Below are 24,630 nucleotides of genomic sequence, written 5' to 3'. Positions count from 1 at the left end.
GTAAGAACTATTGGACCATCATTAGAGACTTTAGAATTTCTTTGAGTTTTGTTTTTATTTATATCAGAGACTAAATTTGGAAAATGAGATGTCACTTGAGATTCATCTGCTTTTCTAGAGATAAATTGCAGTTTAAAGTCTCAGCTAGCCACAATACAGGATTCGAGAACCTAAAATGGCAAACACATTGCAATATTTCCTAGCTGAGCTACACGAGGAGGGGAAGCCTCAAGCTTCATTCCTGAACCCAGCCTCACATTTATCCTGGTGTGCCACAGGGTAGGGTCAGACAGCCCACACCACAGTGTTCCTCCAGCTGCCAGGTCCTTCAGCAGGCACTATGAGAAAGTGCTGAACTAGGGCAGGCTGAGAAAATTCAGTTTAATCTTGTTTGAATTCTTTTTCCTTTTAATTATCCATCTTCAGATCCTCAAAATACAGCTACTCTGTGAATAAATAATCCATTTTTTATCCTATTAAAACTTCATTGTAGTCTATAAAATTTCTTTAGGCATTTTAAAAAATTGGTAGATAATAATTCATGCTGCTGCTTTGTCCTGGTATGAGGTCTAATAAGACTTCACATTGCACATGCACAACCACAACAATTAGCAACACCTCTGTTCTTCCCTGCTGTGGGAAACAGACAGTGAAAAAAACCATCAAGTTTTTATCCTTCCAGTGTCAGGCTTTCCATGGAAAGGTACCAAGCTACACAGCAGCCACCACCTCTCAGCAGACCATAAACTCTATTCCAACCCAAAATATAAACTACACCAGTAGCAGCTCATCTCAAAACTTTGATGCAGGAAAGGAATTCCCAGTCTGTAGGGATGCAAGGCATATTCTGACTTTAGCAATTCAGTGACCTTTGCAAAGACAGAATGCCAGGACCAACAGGAGAAAATCCTTAGGACATTAGGGCCAAGACTTTTTAGAAATACACTACATAATTTTGCATTTCAATTCCAAAGATCGTAGGCAGAGTGAAATAAGTATGTTGTGTATTAGCTGGGCATGTCCAGTGGGCATAATTCTGAAGATTTTTGTTTTGCTGGCTTTATGCATGATTACATATATTTTGTAGCTCAGTTTTATTTTGAGTCAGGGCCTGATCCTTGCACACAGCTACAGCCAACTTAAGGGCTAATTTTGACTTGAAGACCCCTCAATTTTTCAAAAAGAATGCAGCTTCTACAGCACAGGCAACTCCTTAGGAAGAAAGTGGGATAAAGGAAGGACAATTAATTAAAAAATATATAAACAAGGAGTAAGTACTGTGTGAAGCCAATGTAAATGGAAGAGATTGGAATAAAGGCATGGTAAGGGCAAAACACATATAGATTTTCTTCTGTTGATGGCGCTCTATTACAGGGAGATCAAGGCTGAAATCTACGAATTCATTAGCTAAAATATTCAGCCTCTGATTCAGTGACTTCTAGAAGAGCAGTTGCATGGCTTCAGTCTCACCACAGGGTGTCACCCTCCACTAGTGGAGCAACTCCACTCCCAGAGAAAAAGAGAAAGGACTTTTCCCTTTTTCCCCAGGAATGGAGCCGAGCTGCAGTGTAGGAGGATGAAGTGGAGTGGCTAAAGAGGAGGAGGAAGGTTTGCTGCAGCCTTTGAGCTCAGTGTTGCTGAGTTGAGTAGTTTGCTGCTAACTACTGACAGAACACACACAAACTCTTGGGGACTGGTTAAACTATTTCCCCTCCACAAACCCCATGAAAGGCTTCAAAAGAAAAACAAAGCAATCGATAGTTTAGAACCAAATTTTATTAAAGAAAAACCTGGAGTGCAGGTTCTCAGGACAAGTGCATACCTTTGGATGCAGTGGAGTACACAGGTACGTATACAGTAGTTTGCCTGCTACATGTTTGGAAGCTGAAAGAGACCGTGATAATCTGTACTGCACAGTTCATCACCATTGTTAAAAGTTGCCAAAACTTGCTTGTGGATCACTAACAGATACTTGGTTATGTGTGTGCACTACATATTGCACAAGACTTTTTGATTAAGCTATTACTTGTGCAATTGAATCACAGTTAAGTGTTACGTCAAGCATATTCAAACATATATTTGTTTCTTTTTCTCAAAAACAGCACGTCACTACAAAACTGCCATTAAATGTTACATATTTACAAAAATATACAAATAACACTTTTCCCCATTTATGACAATGCACCAGTTATGGATTTATTTCATTCTTCACTTGAGCCCTGTTACTGTATACAAAGAAACCTGCTTAAAGCCAAGGTCACCTGAAACAAAATAAGGAGAAGGCATGTTCTGTTTTCAAAAATACTACAATGTGCAAAGGCAGAAGGAGAGGACTGTGTAGTCATGTATGTTAAAGGTAGGGGTTATAGCATACTGATGACTGCTAAGAGCCTTCACATGGAGTGGAATAAACCCTGGGTGAAAAATCTGGTTGGATACAGTGCTAAGCATTTACTGACAAAGCGGTCACAAGTAGTTAAAAAATTCAGTTCTACCTTGGTTGTAATTAGCTTACAAATCTATCCAAAGAACTCTCATGCTAACCATGGGAGTAAAAATTACCATGGAAATCAGTCAGTAACCTGTGTAAGCACAGGTGCAGTTGAGAAGACTGATTTTAACCTGCAGTTGCTTTTCAAATTCATCGTGGAAGAAATTCTTCTGTAACACAAAGCTGAACTGATAATGTCTGTGGAACTGCATGGCCATAAACTAGGGTAGAATTTGGCCCTGCAATGCCAAATAAATGATGTTCCACATAAACAACAGGGTAGCGAGAAATGCTTTGTGAATCTTCACAAGACATATGTCAAGTCTAGTTTTATTTATTGGCTTTCATATACCTACCAAGAGCTGCAGCTCTAATTAGCCACTAAATACGATTTAGGCTTGGTTAAATTACCATGTTTTTGTCCTTTTGTTTTCATGAGTAATGCCAGCAGAATCTATATTTAGCTGTCTGAATCTGGACTGAGAGATTTTGCAACCACCTATGCTGGAGCAGCCATGGATGCACTGTAATTCCATCCTTTACTCTTAAAAAGGAAAATTCTCTCATTCCAACTCTCATCTCTCCAAATATTCTTCCAATATAGGATGAAGCAATATTCCTAGTGCTGCTTCATAAATGCAGAGCAATTATACTAGGTTAATTTAATTTAGGTGAGGAAGGGCAATACCTGATGCCTCCTAAACCCACAGTTGCAATGCACTAGGGTGGTATTCTTTAAAAGCACCTTCTGCAAAGAAACCTATCAAAGTTTAACAGAAAGGTAAATCACAGGAACTGTACATATTTGTAAAAATAAGTGGTAAGTAAAACATAAAAAGTGGAAGTTTCCCAAAGTACTCTGACAGATGATTAAGTTCCCCACCCTCTTCCAATCCACTATTCCTCTGCAAATTTCTTGTATTTATTTTTTCTCAACCACACAGAAGAGGATGAAAATTAGTTAATCACCTTTTGACATCAGCCCAGTTTATTGGCTTTATGACAATCAGAGAAAAGCAACGTAGACAAGACTGGGATCAAGAGAGCAGAATTCAGGTATACTTCTCCATTTGATTGTTTTCCTTCCAGGGCCTTCTGCACTGCAGCAAGTGCAAACTATGACTTTACACCCATGAGGAAATCAATCACAGCCTGTCAGTGACAAATGAAAAAAAGGATCTGTACTCAAAGGCCTGGTGTGTATATGAAATGGAGGAACTCTCTGTTCCTAAAATTAAAATTTCTAGTCACATGTTCAGTAAACTCCAGTCACTGGTGTTTACCCTCAGGAATGATACACCAACTCCATTCATCTTCTTTAAACATTATAAAATTACAGTTCATAGAGGCATTCCAGCAAATTACATTTAAACGGTATAAATGCAAGATGCAGACTATAAAATAATTCTTCTCCCTTGTCTCCTAGCTCAGTGCTGTGCTAGGGAGGAACACCATTAGCAAATGACCCACAGTCACCTGGAGCACACATAGGCATCTTGGCTCCAAAAGCAATATCTTTTCCATGCACCTCAGGTGGAATGCTGCTGTGAGCCAGACCTGTCTTAAATTATGGGTAGAGATGTTGATAATTTTGCATGTTCCTCATGCTGCATCAATTTAGACTCATGGTTTAAAGTCTCTGCGTGCAACCAACAAAACTAAAAATAGTTGCCATTACAAATTAAAGTAAGCTTCAAGGCTTAAGCAAAACAAAATCAACAATGTGTGGTAAAATCATACACACTGGTAGCACTGACTTTCTCCCTGTTTTTCCTTGTCCTGTTTAGTCTTGTGGTCCCCTCCCTCCCACATCTCTCTCACGTACACTCCCTAACACAGGCATCCCTTCAAAGATACCGCTGAGCTTTTCAGTGATCTTATTCCCACTAAATTCTCCAAGCTCCTCCAGCATGACAATTCTGCCAAATCTAGCTGGTGACTTTGCTTAAGTTTGTGTTTTATGGAACTTGAATCCAAGCCATTTTCCCTGGCCTCTAGAAAAGGTTTCGCACAGACCCATTCCATAAACCTGTCAACTCCAATTGCTCCCAACCCTCTATTAACAAAGGATTCTCTTTACTTCACCTATTCTTCAGCTTTGGTTTGTAACAATTTCTCTAAAAGGCTGTGTCTGAGGTTAGGTCTCAGCATTTCCCATACTGAAATACAAATGCAGCCCAATGGTCTGGCAAAGTGTCTCTACCCAACTTTGCTGCAATTCTGTACCTGCCAGACTGCAAGGCTGGCAAAGCAAGCCACCCCTTGCTGTGCTCCAGGAAACTCATGGGAGCACCTTGTCCCAGACTGTAACCCAAAATGAGGCAGAGGAAGATATTTGGGAGATAACAGATAGAGCTCTGCCAATTAAATATATAATTTCACTACAGACCAATGGCAAAATCAATATATACACTGGTGAGAGAGGAAATGCTGGTTTTTATTCTTTCAGGGAGTATAATACTCATCCACATCTCAAACTAGAAGCATGTATTCTCTGGGATGAACATCTGAGAGAAGTTCTTGAAAGGCAAAAGATAAGAGTTCCAGGAAGATTTAGAGAAAATGAGAGACAAAATTAAAGCTGAAAGGATTAAAAGATACTAAAGTGGGAAAGAAACAGGAAGTATGGACTGCAGTGACACAAAGCACAGGGAACATCATTGATCCAGATAATACAGCAGAGCTTAGTGGAGAGGCAGGAATGGGGAAGAGATTGTGATTCTTCTTGCTATCGGTCAGGACATGGTAGGGTGCATATCCAAATAAAAACACAGACAGGAACATAGAACAAAAAGCAAGGGAGAAAAAGTGGACTGTAGAGAACATATATATGGAGAAGCCAGGCAAGGCAGAGCCACAAACAGCAGCAATAGTGAAAGAGAACAAAAGAGGGAAGAAGAAGATACAGAAAAAGAGTGGAAATTTGGGCGCTCTTTTTCTGTAAAGTTTCACCAACTATTTGGAAGTGTTAAAAAATGCAGGTGACTTCCTGAACAATTTGCTACTTCAGCATCTCAAAAGATTATCCCCAAAGAGAGGAGTGTATTCACAAGTATATGGAGCCAATGAATTTGGCAATTCCCTGGGCATGTGGTTTGTGAAGATATTCTGTCATTTTAACCATTTAAAGGTCCTGATGTGAATCTGAGACATAGAGGTGGTATATTAAAATATTCTCCTTTGGACTAGTTTTACCATTTGCAAACTGCCTATGTGCATATTACTGATGTTTGGGGTTCTGCTTCTTCTGCACAGTCCTTTCTATTCAGAATCCATAACAAGAATATCTCAAAAGCCACATGGAAATAAGCCTGCTGTTTTCCTATATGAGCTGTCCTCATTAAAAAGTATCTCTTTCACCATATCAGAAAGATTTCCGTTTTAAACTGTTTTAATCAATAAGCAGTGTGAATTAATACTTCTTTTAAAAAGTGAATAAGCCAATTCTTTTGCTTTGATCTGCAAGAGCAGACACTGTCAGAAAGAACTAAATATAAGTATCAAAATATGGCTGAAATTAGTAACATAGAAATATAAGACATTCTAAGGAAGTTATTTGGAAGGCCTGGCCTTCCTGGTGATTAATATACTCATCATACCATTAAAAATACATGCAAAAAAGGCATATTATTTAAGCAGTGCCAGGTCCTGCCGCTTGTATTATTGCTGCTCAACAGGGCTTTATGTCCACTGTATTGCAAGTAATCAGTGTAAAGATGCAAATTCTACAGAAACACAGAAATCAAGTCTGATCAATACAGATGAATTTTGTGTGAAATGCAAGTGTTGCAAGGAAATAATATCAAGCAAAATTACTTGTGTAAGGGAAAGAATGCACTTCCTTTCAGGGCTAGTAAATGTTGCTTCTGAAAGAAAATCAATCTGGAAGGAGAGAAAGGCAAAGAGTTTGCAATTAAGAATATGTATTTCTAGAGATACTATTAAAAAGTATTTAATGCAAACCATAACAGCTCTCTGATAAGGATTTTTTCACACAGCTCTGTCGTTGCATTTCAGAGTACATATTTCTAAGCCTTCCGGTATTTCTTATGTTAGATACTCTCTTACAGAAGATCATTTCAGCTACCAGCATGTAAATTAGCTGGAAACAGTAATGCTGACAAGCTTCACATAAGGAAAAGAAAGGGATGAAAAGAATGGAAGTCATACATGGCTCCACAATTCATAGCTTAAGTAATTTGCTACTCCATTTAACAGGAGGAAAAAAGCTGGGACTGAAGACTTACAGAAATGAGACCTCACATATTAAAAATCATGAAACTAACTCGCTGTACGTATCAATTTCAATGGAAAAATATTCCAAGAGGCTGCATTCTTTAGCCTCCAGAGCAGCCTGAAGTACCATTACAGGTTCTTCTTTCCACAATAATGGATCCTCTCTGCTTATGCAACACACTTGAAAAGCAAGAACAAAAAAACCTTTGTCTGCATGACATTCCCATCCAGATTTGGAAAATGGGCAGCTCTGGGCCATCTCAACATGGAGCAACCCTTCTGCACCCCATCCAATCCGAGGGTGCACAGAAAACTGGAGCCAATGCAGCTGAGGTGATCGGTTGGGTAGAAGGGACAGCTTGGGATAGAAGATTAAAACATTGAGAGGGCACAGCTTGACATTTCCCAGAGACTGCAGGGTTAGGCTATTAATTGCAAAAGCTAACTGGGGGTCTGAGTTATTTGTCACTTTGATGATTATAGTCTAAAAATAAGTCAAAAACATCACAGGAATAAAAATACATTTAAATATCATAGAGGGCAAATGCTAAGATACTGAAAGGAAATATGGAACATGAAAATTCAAACTTAACATTAAGAAAATGATCTGAGCAGACCTTACTTATAGTCAATTAAATCCCATTCTAACAAAAGTTTTAGATTTTCTCAGACTAGTACTGGCTATGTGCCAGTCTCCAAGAAAGTTGTAGAAGCAATATGCAACTGGGACTAAAACAGAGAAAATGAGCCAGGGAGCAGCTTTTTGGATGGACTTAAAAGACAAAACAGAATTTTGCATCTCAAAAATCAAGATTTATAAAGGTAAATGCTTATAAATTTCTTCCTGGTGGAAAGCCAATATTTTGAGAGAAATGGGCACTTGCTTTCATCTAAAATGCTGAAATAAAAATGAAGATGGAAACAATACAGTGGTATCAATCAATATACAATAAAACAACTATAATAACTCCAGCTGGCAGGGGCTGTGAAACGAAATAAAATTTTTAGTCTCTCTTTTCCCCTGAAGTCTCATTAATGAAAAATTACAAAACTTTTTAATAGAAAACATAGGAAAAATCTATGACTGAAATTGTCATCGATTCTATCTACTTAGAAACATTGACATGAAATAACACTAGAAATTCAAAACTTATCAGAACCTCTGGTTCATCATCAAAAAGCTACTGCAACCAAATGCATGTATTTAATTTATTATAAAGGTTTTCTTTTTCCCACACATTTCTTTGAGCATGTCTTTGTGTAAGGAGGATGGAAACTACTGCAGTTTCATTCTATTGACCTCTATTGAAGATACAGCAGACAGCAGTAGAGTCTCCCCACTAAAGGAATGTCTCATTGGTCTGAAAACACAGATACTCATGTCAGCTGAAACTTGCTTTGCACTAGGAACTACTGATGGCAAAGCACTGATTTGTCTTTTTCTATAGGACAGTTAGTTAACAAATCATCTACTTTATATGAATAAACAGCTAACTCCTCATTACGCTGGTCATTGAAAGAAGAAAACTCATCAAGAAGGATATAATTCAATGAGAATATCTTAAAAGAGTTCCAAGAAATTGGATGTGAATTATAGATAACAACATCTCGCCTCAGGCTGGTACCTTCTTTTTCTTCACAGCCATTTCCACCACCCTCTTCTACAGAGTATAAAAATATGCACTGGTTTATATTGCTTATATTATTGAAAAATTAATTAACACTCTGTGCATTTTCCCTAAATGTCCTCTGAGCATTTCTGAGTACTTTATATGGACAGGCTGATCCAAAGCCATATAAAACATTCAATGTTGAAAGAGAAAGCAAAGGTAACAGCTGTAAATCTTGATGGGTCTGTTAGAATGCTTCAGATCATACTGCTTGGAGCACTCTGAAAAGTACAGGGTGTTTTTGAAATTGCAAATACACCAGATTTTAAGAAGGCCAAAAGAGGCCAATGAGGCCAATACACTGCCAGTTTTTTTGGTTTCAGTATAGTTCAATATCAGTGCTGATAAATACCACTGTACCCATTTTTATAAGGTTTTTTATCAAATAACAATGCAGAGGAGTTGACAATACTAGTGTGTAACAGCAAAATCGCAGCCAATATTGCAGTGCTACCACGTAACAGTATGTTCCAATAGCAGTGTTTAAATAAAATTACCTTCTTTTTTCTTTTTTTACCAGTGATGCACCTTTTTTGGATTATGCATTTTTAACATTTATACCTAATTGCAGCTGGTTTCAGTAGAGTACTTTTAAGAACAATGATAATTACAAGTAAAACAAAGAAAGATAAACAATTAATAATTTATGCCCACAAAATTCTTTCACTCTGATGATCCTGAACAAACAGTAATTAACTTAGCCTCACAATACCTGTGTGAGGTAGGTAATTACTATCAGCCCTATCTTATAGGTGGGGAAACTGAGACAAGCAACTTGCTCAACGTCTGGGTACAGAATCCAGGTATCTGACAGTCATCTTCTGCTTCTTGGCCACCACATCACCCTTCCCCACGAAAAAAAAAAACTAAAATACGTACAAATACTGTATGTGTGTGTGCACACGTGTGTGACTAGCACTTGTGCATAGAAGCAACTCTGTGTTTCTGAATACTGATGTATCAGGATTTTAGATATATATAAAGGATAAAAAGTTAAGATATCATGGATGTAGTTCAAGAGATTTGAGAACTAGCACTAGTGAGTCTTTTCATTTACAGATAAACCAAGACACCATGAATGAAAAAATGGTAATAGTACTTTCTCAGTTTTAAAATAATTCATTTTAAAGTTATTCTTGTGAGGAAATCAAAGGCTTCCTTTATTATCTGCTGGGTATTATTAATACAGTTATGGCAATACCAACATGTCTTTAGAAAACCATGTTTTTAAGATATGACAAATCAACCTCACATGAGTGCTGCATGAATCAAATTAGTAAGCATCAGAAAAAATTGTTACAGGCACTAAATTGTGCTAAGTGTTAATTAGAGTACCAAGCAGTTAAATATTCTAGCGTGTTCCAAAAGACTCCTGTGATCAGAGACACAAATCACCCTGAATTAAATGTATAAAAGTAGCTGTTAAAGCGTAAGTTAGATGTGTGACCCAGTTCCAACAGAGCCCTTTGCCAATCAGACTAACCATGCGAGAACAACTCCAAGCTGGAGCTTCCATCCCGTTCCTTGTCCATGAAGCTGGTTTGCCACTCACCTGCCCTATACAAACAACTTATTTCAGATTTATTTCACAGGAACAAGTAAGATGTTTGCAATGCTATTTTATTCTCTGCTCCAGCTTATTTCCACTAGAAAAAGCAAGAGGAGCTGGTGAGGAGGGAAAGCCACTGGTGCAATGATCCCAAGAGTTTCCAATTCACAGCACATTTTGTATATGCACTTCTCTTCAAGAAACCCAGACTCAGATAGATACATTTAAGACCTTGGATTTCCGCAGTCTGGCATACAACAGTCAGCTAGGGCATTGCTTCTCTGTTAATAAGTTTACATGGCACTATACAACTAAATAGGCAGAAATTTTAGAATTTTTGTAATTATTTTCCTGAGCAGTTTCAGAATCTTCACTCTAACTTTTCCACCTAATTCCTTACAGTAAGTTTATAATCTAGGTTTTCTTGTGCTTTACATACATCCTATGGGGTTTATGAGAGCCTACAGTACTACACTGAATTACTGTATTTCAAACTGCTGCATTTGATGATAATATATTCACAGCTACATGGAAGAATGATTCCAATGCACACACCGATTTTAAGACAGTTCTTTTCTATTTGACTAGCATCCATTATTTTCTGTTTGCATATTCTGGATGATGCGCTATCTGTATCCTTCTTAAACAAGGTGTGTGTGAGCTTGTCACTACCATCAGTAAGACATTCAGTGAGTACAAGTTATTCTCTATGAAAGGCAAAAAGTGAAGAGATTATATAGGTTTCTGAGAGAAGCATCCTAATCCCAGGCAGCTGTGACACACAGGATGCCAGACATTTGAACTCACCACACCACACTTGTTTTTCTACATGGCTAAAATAAACCAAAGAGAAAAGACAAGAGGAGCGTGGATTCACTGCGTTGCCATTCCCTGGGGATACAGAGGTCAAGACTAGGAAACTCTGACCCAACTCACAAAACTGGGATTAGGAAACAAGGGCCCAACTCACAAGCCGTTCTGCAGGCAGCTCCTCCAGAAGCCCTTCCCCTGCCCTCCCTGCAGAAAAAGGGGGCAGTGGACTGAGACACCCTGTGGAGATGGGAAGGAAACAGGAAGCTCTAAATCCCTTCCCATCATCCCCATGACCCTTTGGATTGTCAAACCAATCCAAGCGGAAAAGGTCAGGCTAGGGTTTGCCCACTCCCACCAGCAAGGGAAAAGAGCCAGAGGAAATTCCAAACAGGGATGCCATGGGAAGGAGATGGTGGTGCTACCCAGCCCTTCCCAGAGGAGAGTTCTGACCCACCCCGCTGCCCTTAGAGGAAGTTTTTAAAAAATAACAATAAAAAGAAAGCTACGTAAAAGAGGTATTTACACTCTCTGGAAATTTAAGAAGAGACAGGCCACCTGCCTAGGGTTTAACAGGACAACTCATCTGGCAGCTGCCATCACCCTAGGGGGGCTCACTCAGGAGAAAAGAGCAACTAAAATGACTGTCCACAAGTGAAGGCACCTGGTCTGGAAATAGCATCAAGCTGGTGTTTTTCTTTCACATGTGATGGGACTGGGGGGAGATACTCGTGCTGATAGCTTGTCAGGACTTGCTACACTTACAAGAGCATTATTGTATATTATGAGATATACTAATTAACATTTTACTTCCTTTAATCCTCAGAAGGACCTAAGCCTAAATTTGTTAGATTGTCTCATGTATGCTTAAGTTAAGAGCTTGTCTCAGCTAGGAGTGCATTTTTCTCTCCCTCAGTCCTTTCCCATACAGAAACACTTGGCCTCCTAAAAAACTTGTCATTGTGATCAAACCATCTGTTCTGGTCTAGTCACTAGTGTAAAAATCACCTTTTTTGGGCTGAAGACTCCCAGCCTTCCGCTGAATACCTCAACTAAAAATATAATTAAAAAGTTACAGTCAATCATTCTAAAAATAAACATAAAGAAATAGAGCATATACAGAAAAGAAATAAGGTGGCATTGAAGGTGCCTAGGGCTACAAATTTGCTACCATAGTTTGAGTTTCAATTGTAATGAGTTCCCAGGCCACAGAGTGAACACAAGACATATTGTCCTTCGTCCTTGGTAACTGATGATGGACGCTTTTTTCCACAGGACCAGTAAGAAACCTCCTCTCCATCAGCATTTACAGCCATATCTGCAATTTTGGGACATCTCCAGGGAAAAATAAAACGGTACAGAGAAGAGTCTTTTGGGTTTTGTGTTCAGCTGCAAATATCAGCTAACCAGGTAACTGTGCATCTCTCTGGAGTTGATGCTCAAAACCACGCCTGAGTGATTGCCTAGGAAAACATAGAAACAAAAGGCCAACATTAGTGTATTTCAGGTACTCCACAATAAATCCCCCTTTTATTGCAGGGACAAGTCAATTGCATAAGAGAGTGGCTTTATCAAACAACAGGTCAGGTGAAGGTTGGTGCAACAGCTCCATGTACCTACAGCACACTTTTGCACAAAGCTTTTGCTCATGGTGGTGGATTTGTGGTGAATTCCTAGGGTTTCTATCCCAGTGACAGCATAAGTTGGTTCTCTTTGTGGCTTATAAAGGTGTAGTTGTCTTGAGGGGTGCAGGTGAGGGAGGAGAATGGAACCTGAGGCGTCCATTCGACATGCCACTGACCTGGGACTGGACACTGACCGGCATCAGCAATAAGGGAACTCTGTAGCTGTTCAAGTTGCCACTTCTCCCAGAAGGAGTCACTGCAAGGTAATGGTGTTGAGGAGTCCCAAGGTGGGGGTTGCGATAAAGTAGGCAACATAAAATATATAGAAAACAAAAAAAGTGGATGGGTGAGTCTGGAAATACTGTACTGTGGAAATTCAAAAGTTATGAGAAGAGAGAACAAACAGAAACCCAGGCCTGTATCTCCCTGCTGTGCATGGAGCGGAGGCGGCTACTGACATCTCCCAAGAGGGAGGGAGAAAGCTCACCAGAACTAGAAGGGAACTCCATGGCATAGGAACCTTCTGCAAATAATGTCGTAAACCAGAATTTAATATAAAGCAGGGATTATAACATGTTTTATAGTCTAAGCCAGATAAAATAGAGTATCATTAACAGGAATATTTTCTTGGCAGTACTGAGCAATACCGGAGCTAGTGGAAAGTATTGCAAATAACAAAACAGTAGAGTGAGCAGGAGTGTAGTTTTATGTATTAAATAACATCTTCTGTCTAAAAGCTGTACTGTAGCTGACAAATATGCATGATTATGATCCACAAATTCGAGCTTTTTACGCTCTCCTGGAAAGTCTGCTGCTGCACACAAGCTGGCAGAAGCACAAATAACCTTGAGATCACATTTGCTGTCTTGTGACATCAAAACATCATGATCTTGTACTCTTTAACCCTAAAATAATTCTCTGCTCATATGGAAGATTTTTTTTTCTCTGAGTAAAGAGTGCAGGGCAAGCAGAGATTAATTCTAAATATGTTACAAATCAGGGCAGTATTTCTTTATTAGAGCATCCCAAGCTGCCTTCTTTTAAACAAACCATAAGGGATTTTCTACCGTTAAAAGAAGTTATGCTTTTGTACCTTACTAGAGGTGTTTGAATGCTCCACTTTAATAGGCATGTCTGCAAGGACTTTGTTAGCATTCAGCTTCTCCTCTAAAGACCCTGGAGATGAGCTGACCAAACAATTTTAACACAGATTTTGTTTTTCCAGGTTTGTTTTTGGAACTAACTCCGGTAAAGTCAGGAGGGCACTAACAGTTGTCTTGCAAAATCAGAATGAAAACACAGTGATACTCATAAACAAAGTTGTCAAAGAAGAGATAGAAATACACAAAGCAAAGCAAGAGGCTGGATTCTTCCCTTGCGTTCAAAGCTAACACCTCCAAGAACCTAGAAGCAGCACACAGTTCAGCAAATGGAAATAAAGACATTGACAACAAACAAAAGGGTGAAAGAAGCCCAAGAAAAAGAAATCTCTCCTCTGACCAGGTTCTGTCTTCCCCAGGGTACCTTGAGTGCAGCTAAAACACATCTTCTTCCTTGGGGTTCATGAAGATATTACAGTTGCCTTTCACACCATCAATCTACTGCTACAAATCCCAAAGGCTTTGGATCATCTGATTTATTTTCACAAAATGTGCCAAAATGGAACTGGGTGTTTTTTACATTGTCCTACACTTTTCAGACTGTGACCTGAAAGCAGCCTGAAGACAATGTATTATAGATCAGCACTCCATGTTGCATTAAAACTAACCACAGGGTGCTAGGATATACACTTCCACCTGACACTGAAATAATTTGCACTGAGAGATGCTCACAGAAATTTCCCTCATGGGTTCTTTATAACTGCCTTATGAATAGTAGAAAATCAACATCTAAATTAAGGAAGACTTATGATACTTTTTATACATGAATAAATTTAATGTTTCTGATCACAAAAACTTTAAACGCCATCGGAATATGAAGGCAAATAAAGCAATGGATCTCCATACAATCCATCTGAAATCACAGAAGCATTGACTCCACAAATCCTTCCGGCCTAAACTCAATTTTCCACTAATTGAGGGGATTATTGAGTGAATTTGACTGTTGCAGATTATATCCCATTCTACCAAATATAATTTATCTCTAAAATTGTCCAAGTCAGTCTCCTGACATTAAACTACCATCTCTGTACTCATGCTCTATATAGCACATCATCCATACATTAGGCTGTATCTCAAGCAAGCCAAAAGAAGGTGATTGAGGTAACCCCTTGTTAGTGGTGTTACCATTTGTAACATCTTTTCGAGACTGAACAGAAAATGAAAAAGAACTAAAATGAAAACAAACATCAATTAAAAATCAACTTCTTATGAAAATTGATAAACTAAAAGCAAAGTTACCTCTTGCGTTACCTAGTGTTTGAGAGTCCAGATCATCATCAATAAACTCCTCACCCTGGATGATGTTCTGGGTGTCCTCACTGTGATTAACAGGGCTTGTCATCTCCTGCTCTTTTTCATTGTGCATCTGTGCGTAGACATTTCTGCCTGGCAGTTTCCTAAATGGGACAAGAAGAAAAAATTTTGGGATGGAGTTCTTTTGTGCCACACACACACTGGCATCAGAGCAGAGCTCCAGCAGAGCAAAGTCATTCCAGAATAAAAAATCATCACCAATGCCATTCTTCCTTAATTTTGTGATCACAACCTAAATTTACCAACTCTTTGTTCTCAGTTTTATGTAACTGCCTTATCATGATGTTCATACTAAGATAATATTTAAGCATCAGTTTCTAGGATTGACAGGCAATGGACAATGTTGAAAAAAATTACTAAAGCCAGAGAAAAACTGTTTTAAGAATTCGAGCAATAAAAGGGCCCAGTGGGTGTTCATTCTTGGTCCCAGGTGTTTTCACATACATTAAGTTTGGTTGCAATCATCATCGTGTCTCCCTGAGGAGACGGGCTGACATTGAAGTGTGATGGCGTCAGATGGCACTCACAGTCAGTCAGAGTCAAGGAGAAAAAGTCAGAAGTCTAGGAGACAGGGAATGGAAAGGAGCAGAGCCAAGAGGCCAGGACCAAGGGACAAGGAGTAAGAAGGTAAACAGGCATTCATAAGGGCACAAGACAGGGGAGGTTGGTTAAGTTAAGCAGGCAGCACTGAAGGAGACAGAGTATAAAGTCTGAACTGGAACAGATGAATTAGAAGACCTCTCTACAAGAGACAATAATTCACTCACTCTGACTGGAATCTAGAGAAACAAAAAGCACCTTATTAAATGCCTCTAATAAACAATTAGCACCATGGCTGAGACTGGGAGGCTTAACACTTAATATTGATACAGGGCTCTTAACTAGATTAATTTAAATTAGACCTTGTAAACTCAAAGGGAAAAATCAGGGACTGCTCACTTTGCAGCAGATTTTATGGTTTAAACATTTCTCAAGAGCCATACACTTTGCACTGTAGCTGTGTTCACCTGCAGTCTGCCTAGGCACATAAGGACATCCTTTCCCAAGCACCAAGCAGACACTTCAGATTAGGGAGCTGCAGGCTCTAGGCTCCATTTCCTACAGTGCCAGAAGCTGCTTGACAGCTTGATCAGCATGACAGCAGATCATGGCTGTCAAAGGCTGTGCTTAAACCCAGATTATTGCAATGGGCAGACAACAAGAAGAAAAGAGAATACAGGGTTGAACAGCTGTGGTTTCTGCTGAGCCCCTTTAGATAGTGAGAAAATAGAAAAAGTGACACTAATTATTAGGCATCTCTCTAAAAGCAACCATCTCCTGCTCCACATTACAGCAGCAGTTTGAAAGCTGGATAAATACACAGATTACTCTGTTTTCTCAAGGCTTTTGAAGATGATCTGTTTTAAATGTCATTTCACAAGAAGCTATCTTTCGCAAGGGGCACCATTTTGGTTTGAGATAAAGAAGTTACTGTAGCAAACTATTCTGAAAAGCAAATTCATTGCATCAAAGTAATAAGGATAAATGGAAATTACTAAGAAATGAAAGATGACTGAAGATAATCTCCCTTTAATCTGAACTATCCAAAAGATAAATTGAGTCCTATATATCTACACAAACACACATATCTGTATAGGCATATGTATACACACACACACTAAATTATATCTCTAAAAGTTAGGTATTTTATCCCATTATTTATAAGCAGTACAAAGCCAAATGGAAAGGACAAGGATGGAAAGAAAGTCTGATGACACAATGCTGTCTGAGCGCTCTTCCAACAAAAACATACACATAAAGCCAAGCCCTGCATCACTCTCCTTTCATTACATGGATAAAAAAAGCCATTTTGAAAGAAAGGACATTCCTCATTACCAAAAGAAATACATTAGATAATTAATTTTGTTTTTTTTTTCTCTAGGGCCCATAACTGCTTCTAATGTGTCTGGTAATGAAACTGGTCATGTGGAAAACAGTATTCTCTCAATCAGACCCGCATGAAACCTGTCAAACTGCTCACTTTCAGCCCACCATCAAATGCCTAAGGGAGACAAAACCCAGAAGAGTGTCTCTGTAACACATCTACAGAATTAGCACATATGTTTCTACAAAAATTATAATAACCTTCTCAGAAGGTTCCCTTATTTCTGACAGGCTGTAGTAGTATCAATGGCATTATCAAAACAATTTTGACATAATAAAAATGTTAAACATCTCAAACCCATATGGCACATCACACCTCTGCAGTTAAGTAAAAGGAGAAGAGCTGCTAGTGTGACTGCTGCTGGGACCTGTATGAAACCAGGTCAACAAAGTGTGTCCTTTGGTGTTAATCCTGAGGCTTCAACTCATGCCCCCTGCACAACTTACTAGTTAGAGATAACCATGAGCACAACACATACTAGTAAACATATTCAGGAAGAATGAGGAAACCTCTCAAGTTCACAAATAACCATTAAATATATCGTGGCTAGGAGCATTTCCTTATGGTTTAAGAATAAAATGAGAAAAGGTGTGAGCTGTTATTTCTCACTTGGCTTATTGGCCCCAATCCTACTAAGTACAGATCCTTTGGGGAAGGTATAAAGCAGAGGTACTCTGTACTTGCGTGCTTTCCTTTGCTCCTCACACTTACATGGGAAAGACTGTAACATTGTGTGCTGGGGGAAGGAGAATATCAGAAGTCTTGAGGAGACATGTACTGTAGGCATTAGACCTTTTACACACTACAGAGATCTCTCTGTGTTTCATATTGGTTCAGTTTTACAAGGAACTCACTCAACCACCCTGAAGAAAAGGATAGTCCAAGCCTTTTCAAGAGGCATTTTTAACACGTGTGCCGGATGTTCTGTTTACAAGACTCAACCACACTGTGGGATGACATAGGATGTGGATACTGGATCCTCACTAAAGATGGGCCTGATTCTGACAATTTTCCAGTGCTTCTCACTGCTGTAAAATGCAGAAAGGAGGCTGCTACACCTATTTATACAGAGAAAAACTCTAGTGTACCCCGATGTGCTTTGCTCTTCTTCAGGAAAGAGTTAATGTTGGGTCCAATGTAAGTGTTTGAAGCAGGCAGAGCTGAAATGCTTGGGTCTGCATAAAAGACTACTGTGAAAACATGACAAGACACAAAATTTGACCCAAGAGATTTGTATCAGCAACATGAAAATTGAAAGCACATTTAGAAAACAGACAAGAAGATTATGCAATAGTTTCTTTGGGGGGTTTACTCTTCATCTGCAAAATGCATGTGCTTCACATCCATCACTGGAGACAATTACCTCTGCTGAGCAGCACTCCATGGTTTATATTTTTAGTTTCTTTTGTTTTTCCTGTAGCATTTTATTTCAATCACGAAAAAGAAGAAATATTATGCCTGCTTTGAGGACCATAAAAATAGGAGCTAGAGAAGTAATTCTGCACAGCACTACTAAAGAACATCACAGCACATGGTTTTCACCAAGATCTACAGGCCCCACACCTTTTAGAAGATATTCCAGAAAGTACTTCTTTTTCCCTTCCTATATTCACAAATTCTAATCAGTTCATACCCCAAACTGTTTGCACATAAAAATGTTCAGCAGGAAGGAACAGCAGGGGAGGGGATGAGATATTGATTCCTACTCATTTAATCTCTAGTTTGTTTGGCTTTCAATTCCTTCTTTATGGAAAAAAGTATTCATTCTCCTTTATGCAACTTCATTCATTTTCCAGAGGCTTGATTAAAATTCTGTTCAGTATAAAAAAAAGAACATATTTACATTGCAAAGAATATGGAATAATGTAGCATTGTCTTGGAACTTAAATAAAAATAACAACAATAATAATCCATTAAATAGAATACTTTATTGTGGTGTTGACTTTATTGTATTTGGATTAATGTTCAGATGACTGACTTTGTGCTTTAAGGCACTCCTGATATACTTGCCTCTTTCATTTCAGAAATCTTTTCTGCATGCTATTACTTTGATTTCTGAGGAAGTTTTTATAAAATATTATGGAACAATAAATTAGTGGTTGTTTTTTTATCACTAAAAGGCATGGATTGGGACTAAGCTTGCTCTCATGGAACATAAAAGCAGTATAAGCAAGGTGGGAAAAAGAGATAGCTTTTCTTCAGAGACCAAAAATGAGATAGTAAGTCAATGAGGCAGAAAGATAACACAGTTCCTCTCCAGATTGTGGAAATGACCCAGGAGGGGGTTCATTTACCAAAATTGGTACTTGATAGTAGCAGGCAGAAAAGGAATACATACAAAATTGTATAAATCTGGACGAAGAGGATTCACACTGATTCGTGAAAACAATGTATGCAGCTTTCAGTACATCAGTAGTAGTTTTCATACAAATTAAAAGATGAAGATTTTCATACTCTTTCAGAGAATAGAATTTGCTGCAATTAATCAGGTAAAATACATAAGTACAAAAGACAACTATTTGCTCTGGTTTGGCTACTCTAATATCCTGCTGTTATGCAGAAATGAAAAATAAGAAAAGGATGATTTCAGATCTTCCTCTAGTAACATGATGATTACATAGCAGCTTTGATGTGGCTAAAATATAATTTTCCTTTCCTCCACTTTGCCTGGTACAGACAGTGCTATTTCCCTTCTCTATACTGTTGCCCAGGACCCCACACCATAAAGCTGTTTTTGAGAGGATGAAGAAATCTTTTCTGGATGGAAGCTTGAAAACCACAAAAAAATACAAACACTGTTTCAAAGGGAACGGAAGAAGTGTGTTTGTACTGAACCAAAGTAAAGATGGTATGGTATAGAAAAAATACATGCAGATCCCAGACTCGCATTAAGAAATAGCCCTGGATTGTTCAAAAATATTTTCCAGCTGCTTCATATTGTTGTGGGCAAAAGAAGCAGCTGCAGTCCATTTTACCTGGATGCTTAAACAACTGGAGCATACTAGTGAGTATTGCAACATGTTGTTTGCACGAGGCACCCACTTGGTGATTGCCATACTCAGGAAGTGAGAGCAGAGCAGAGCAAAGGCTCTTTACTCGTGGCTTGCCCACCACCCCCGTCTGCTGACAGCACTGCCCCATCCTGCACAGACTGGTTCACCAGCAAGGAATGAGCCCTTGCTCCTTGCTGTCATGCCCAAAATTCCTCCCCTAAACTATCTAAACCAATAGCTCAGATAAATCAAACAGCTCATTTGTCAGACACCATTACAATTAGTTTTTAAAAATCAATCACATTTATCATTTAAAATTTACTTGCCATTTACAGAGTAAAAGTAGCCCTCATCTGAAGTCCTTATCTACTCTGATAACAAAGGATCAAACCCCTGTGTTTCTCAAAACATTTTGGCTTTTTTTATTTTTTTCCTTTATCTAAAGCAACAAACCACGCTCGGGATTGCCAGGAGTCACCTCATGAGCTCTGGGGACTCCAGCACCTGTTTTGCACAAAGCAACCATCAGATAAAGGGGGGGTGGGGGGTGGGTGAGGTCCATGAATGAAGACATGAAATGATAAATGCTTGCAATTTTACAGCATGTGAAAACAGAGGGAAACAGACTTCCTAGTCAATGCTTAAGTATTTGGGATTAGGGCATATCAGAACAGATGTGACCTACAGTCACCTAATCATTACCTAGACAGCCATGACAGCTCTGGTTATCCAGCAGATTATAAAATTTTAGACTTGATTAGAGCAGTGGGAAATTATAAAATTTACATCTTTTCTATTTAATGGGCATCCCTTGAGGAGCAAGGAGAAGGCATTGGTTTGTACTACGCATGTAACTAATCAGCCAAAATCCCACTACCTCTATATGAATCTGCCTCTGCTTTTCCCCTACCCCCCTACCTAATTAGATGAAATACTCTTTCCTTTTTCTGCATATGAATCATCAGACTTATGCAGGATTGTTATTTTTAGATCACTGCTCTCACCCAAACTAATTTTGTTAGATTTACTTCTTGTCAGGGACACCAATTTTTAGTACTGAATATTGCAGTTTTCAAAAAATGATAAATTTTTTTTAAACAGGAGCAGCAAGTTTCATTACTCATGAAAGATTAGTAAAAAACGAGGTGTTGGATTAGTCTCTGATGTCTTGTCAACACCATCTTTCATTTCCCAGCTCAGTATGACAAAATTAGTGTGAATTAAGACCCAAGTTCTTATGACATGAACTTCAGGAATAATTTGGGCAGGTGATCATGCTTGGGGACAAGGAGCCTCAGCATTTAGAAACCTTGGGGCAGTTTGGGCATATTTCGCATTTTCTATCAAAGCTGTAGGTCTACACAAAAGCCTGCTGTTTTCTCTCCCTTTTTCATCACAAGTCATGAACTCTGTCATTGCAAATGGATAGACATGCTCCATCGTATGAAGCTGCAACCTCCCTGCCAAACCAGTCACACTCTTATTTTGCAAGCCAGTTTTTCCATCTTACATCTTTGCAGGTATCAAACTTAACTTTGAGCCAGCAAAGAGAGAGAAAGAGAGAGACAGCAGCCCAAGACATGGTCATACAATCTCTTGCAAACCACCTGCTTTGCATGTGCTCCAATGCCAGCTGCAGGTCCTGTAGACCCCACCAGTGTAGTGATAAAACTAGGATCAATAAAAATTTCACTGATGTAGGGAAAAAGGAGTTTTAGCCCTTCTATTAATCTAGATGAATGAAGGGAATGCACCACCAAATGTCTTCCATCTCCTCCTTAGTTTTTTAAATCATACATCATAATTATGGACAGTATTATCATTTCAACACTTTACAAATCTGTAATTTCCTCTGTGGAACTAAATCGTATTTTTATTTCCCCAAGTTATCTGAGTTACCGTAGGCCACAGTAATTCTGAAATTATCAGCTAGAATTGAACATTTTTTGTTGCCTATGGCATTCTTTCAGAAAATTAATTTTTAATACCCAGCCATATAATATTGAGAAGCTGCCTTTGTGCATTATAACTTGCAACTTTTATATCTATAAAGCACATTCATTTCATAGCCTCAGTCCCTGTGGACCAGTTTGTCAACTTATGTACTCACTGTACTGACTTTAAAGGGACTGTACTCCCAACAAGTACTCCATGAGGATCCAGCAATGCACCAACCATCTCCATAAACAAAGGAAAGACTTTTCAAAAGGGATTAAAGATTCGGGTGGGACAGGAGTTCACAGGGAGCCCATGGGGAAAAAGTGATTTTTGAAACGTAGCACTCACTGATTAGGTGCTCAATATTCTTTGAAGAAGAAATTTCAAATGAAGGATGCAACCAAAAAATTGTCATTTTTGAAAAGCTTAGCAGGAATATTTAAAAATAATTCTTTCAAATATCTCAGAAACAGATAAGATACAGACTAAAATTGAATACTACTGCATGTTCATTCATCAGTGCCAACAGCAGTTTTTAGGCTACCCACAAACTTTTGAATATATCTAATAATAGTCCTCACTTGCATCTAAATTACCCCCCAAAAATGTAAATGCAAATGATTTTCACAAATTACATACCGAAGTGTGAGAGACATTAAAGCTCACAATTTGGAAATTGTACTATATTTTCCTCCTTAATAAAAGTGATGGTTCATTGGGCATTTTAGAAAGAACTCAAGGAAGACTGTTTTTATTCTTTTCCTGAATATTTTATACTTCTTCTACCATGCGGTAATTGTGTCTGTTATTTAATTGCTCTCATTTAAGAGCTAATAAAAGATATAAATCAGATAGCTTTTAAAAGATATCACAAGGAAGTTCTATGATCCAAACACAAATAGAAAATCCTCCATTGTATTGCTATTAAAATAATATAATTATATCACATCAACCATTTTTATGTCTTTCCTCTCTTCAGGCACCTAAAATAGAAAAATGGATTTTTATTCCATTGTAGACAGTCTGATATAGTAATCTGTGCTTTGTCCTTTAACGCAATCAGTCACTACGAACTCTAAAAAATTTAGATGCTTGAGAAAAAAGGGGCTTTTCTCTATTGACATAAAAATACTTTAGCTAAACAAACCCTTACTTAATGCTAGCTACATTTACTGCTGTCACAAACTTAAGGTTGCTCCTAGTTCTATAAATTTGTATTTATTTTAAATAAAAATCACCCATTAAAAAATGAGGCAAATCAGTATGAATCCTCTCTGAGGAAGGACAACAGGAGCTGATGATGATGATGAAGGCCTGTTTCCAGTATACTCAAACCCAACAGCTTCTGAATGCCCCAGAGATACAGAATACCAGTAGGATAGACAATGATACTGTCCCATGAACAAGAACAAATTATTTAAATTGCACAGCAGCTCGGATTAAAACCAATTACAGATTAAAGATATATTGGACTGTCCAAGGCTGGCATGGCTCAGTTTTGAGAATATGCTCCACATAAAGGCTGCTTGCAGAAATATTTCTTCCCTCCACACCCTCTAGTGCCAAATTAACGCTAATCTCTTTCTGTCAGTCATTCTCCATAGCATTGCCTCAGCAATTAAAATGTAATGTGTGCAAAGAGAAGCCCCAGAGCATTACATGCTTTGATAAAACTACATTTTAAGCAAATCAGCATTGCAGATGCACTCCCTGTCCCAATCGTTTTAGCTTATTCATAGCTGTTACAAGTAATGAGAAGGGAATTAATCAGGAATAATATTTTAGTTCAGTTGATTCTTGATGGTATTATTTAGACAAAATGAACAAACTCTCCATAGTTTCCATATCGATATTTATCTTGGAACACTGCAAGTGAAACAAGCATCAGTGTAGTACCTTGATGTCTGTAAAGTTCAGAAAAACATGATTTTCAAAGTGGTATACTTCTTGCAATTCTTCAAGAAATCTTCTTTTCAAATAACATACTCTGTCTTGCTAATCTATGGATAAATCTAATTCTTAAAATGCATATATTGGTTAAGGTTCACTTGCCTTTTGAACTTGTAGAGGATGAAAGCCCCGACTGCAACTAGACAAATAACAAAGAGAACCACAATAGCCCAGTAGCCACTGCCTCCTCCAATCCTCTGAGAGTCTGAAACACAAAATAAAAGAACAGTTTTGCATGTTGCCTTCCACATCATTCACATTCTTGAGCCTTCTTTTCTATTTAACTGTCAGGTCAAAAACATTGGTTGTTATTTTTGCAACCTCTTCTTTTCACTATATCTGTGGCTTCTTCAGAAAGGCAAAACCACAGAATTAATTGGTAACTTGTTTCTGAAGGACAGAGGACCCATTTTAAAAAAAGAAAGCAACAAACAGGAAAACTCAAGATCCTGATGATTCAATTATTTGCATACTCAGTGGTTGTTTGGGTTTTTTTATGGGAATCTGAAGTTATCATAGTAAATTATCATACACCCTAAGTACAAGCTTTGCAAAAGCAGAGCTGTATTAATTTCACAGATGGAGAAACTAAGGCTCTGAACAACAAATGAACTCATCAAGGTCATATACTGGTAATGGCTGGAATGAACATGGGCTTCTTTCAATCCCTTTTGTGCTGGCAAACGAATGTCAGCCCTTTACACAAGACGAGGTACCACAGTGAGACTGTAGCACAATTCTACATTAGCAATTAGATAAAAGAGCTTTGTCTTCTACAGAGAGCTGACAGAAAAAACATCACACCAGCATTTACATAAATTGATTGTGGCTGGCTAAAGCTGTTCTCCCACAACACACTGAAATTAATAAAGAAGGATATATTATGGAAGATAATACACAAACAAAAATTACAGGACATTCTAACAGAAGATTCAAGTAAAAGCTGAACTTTCTGGTTAAAACATCATTT

The 24,630-nt window shown here is 38.3% G+C and overlaps 1 protein-coding gene across 7 annotated transcripts in view; it reads right to left on the bottom strand.

The window, feature by feature from the left end:
* Positions 1–1,756: 1,756 nt before the first annotated feature.
* SORCS2 (sortilin related VPS10 domain containing receptor 2) overlaps positions 1,757–24,630 on the bottom strand; it is a 548,208-nt gene continuing 525,334 nt past the window's right edge. The window contains exons 25-28 of one of the 7 annotated variants that reach the window (XM_042053480.1): positions 23,763–23,865; positions 14,781–14,938; positions 12,576–12,637; positions 1,757–12,219 (exon numbers count right to left, since the gene is read on the bottom strand). In XM_042053480.1, coding sequence (XP_041909414.1) covers positions 12,196–12,219; positions 12,576–12,637; positions 14,781–14,938; positions 23,763–23,865 — 347 coding nt within the window. In that variant the 3' untranslated portion in view covers positions 1,757–12,195. Of the gene's footprint in view, positions 12,220–12,557; positions 12,638–14,780; positions 14,939–23,762; positions 23,866–24,630 lie in introns of all 7 variants that reach the window. The other 6 variants (XM_042053478.1, XM_042053481.1, XM_042053484.1 and 3 more) reach the window with 6 other exon arrangements.

Source organism: Corvus kubaryi, unplaced genomic scaffold (assembly GCF_017639235.1).
Source record: "Corvus kubaryi isolate FWS band 111438036 unplaced genomic scaffold, C.kubaryi_AGA036_p1.0 split1-131, whole genome shotgun sequence".
Taxonomy (NCBI): Eukaryota; Metazoa; Chordata; class Aves; order Passeriformes; family Corvidae; genus Corvus; species Corvus kubaryi.
This window is presented reverse-complemented; position numbering and strand designations above follow the sequence as displayed.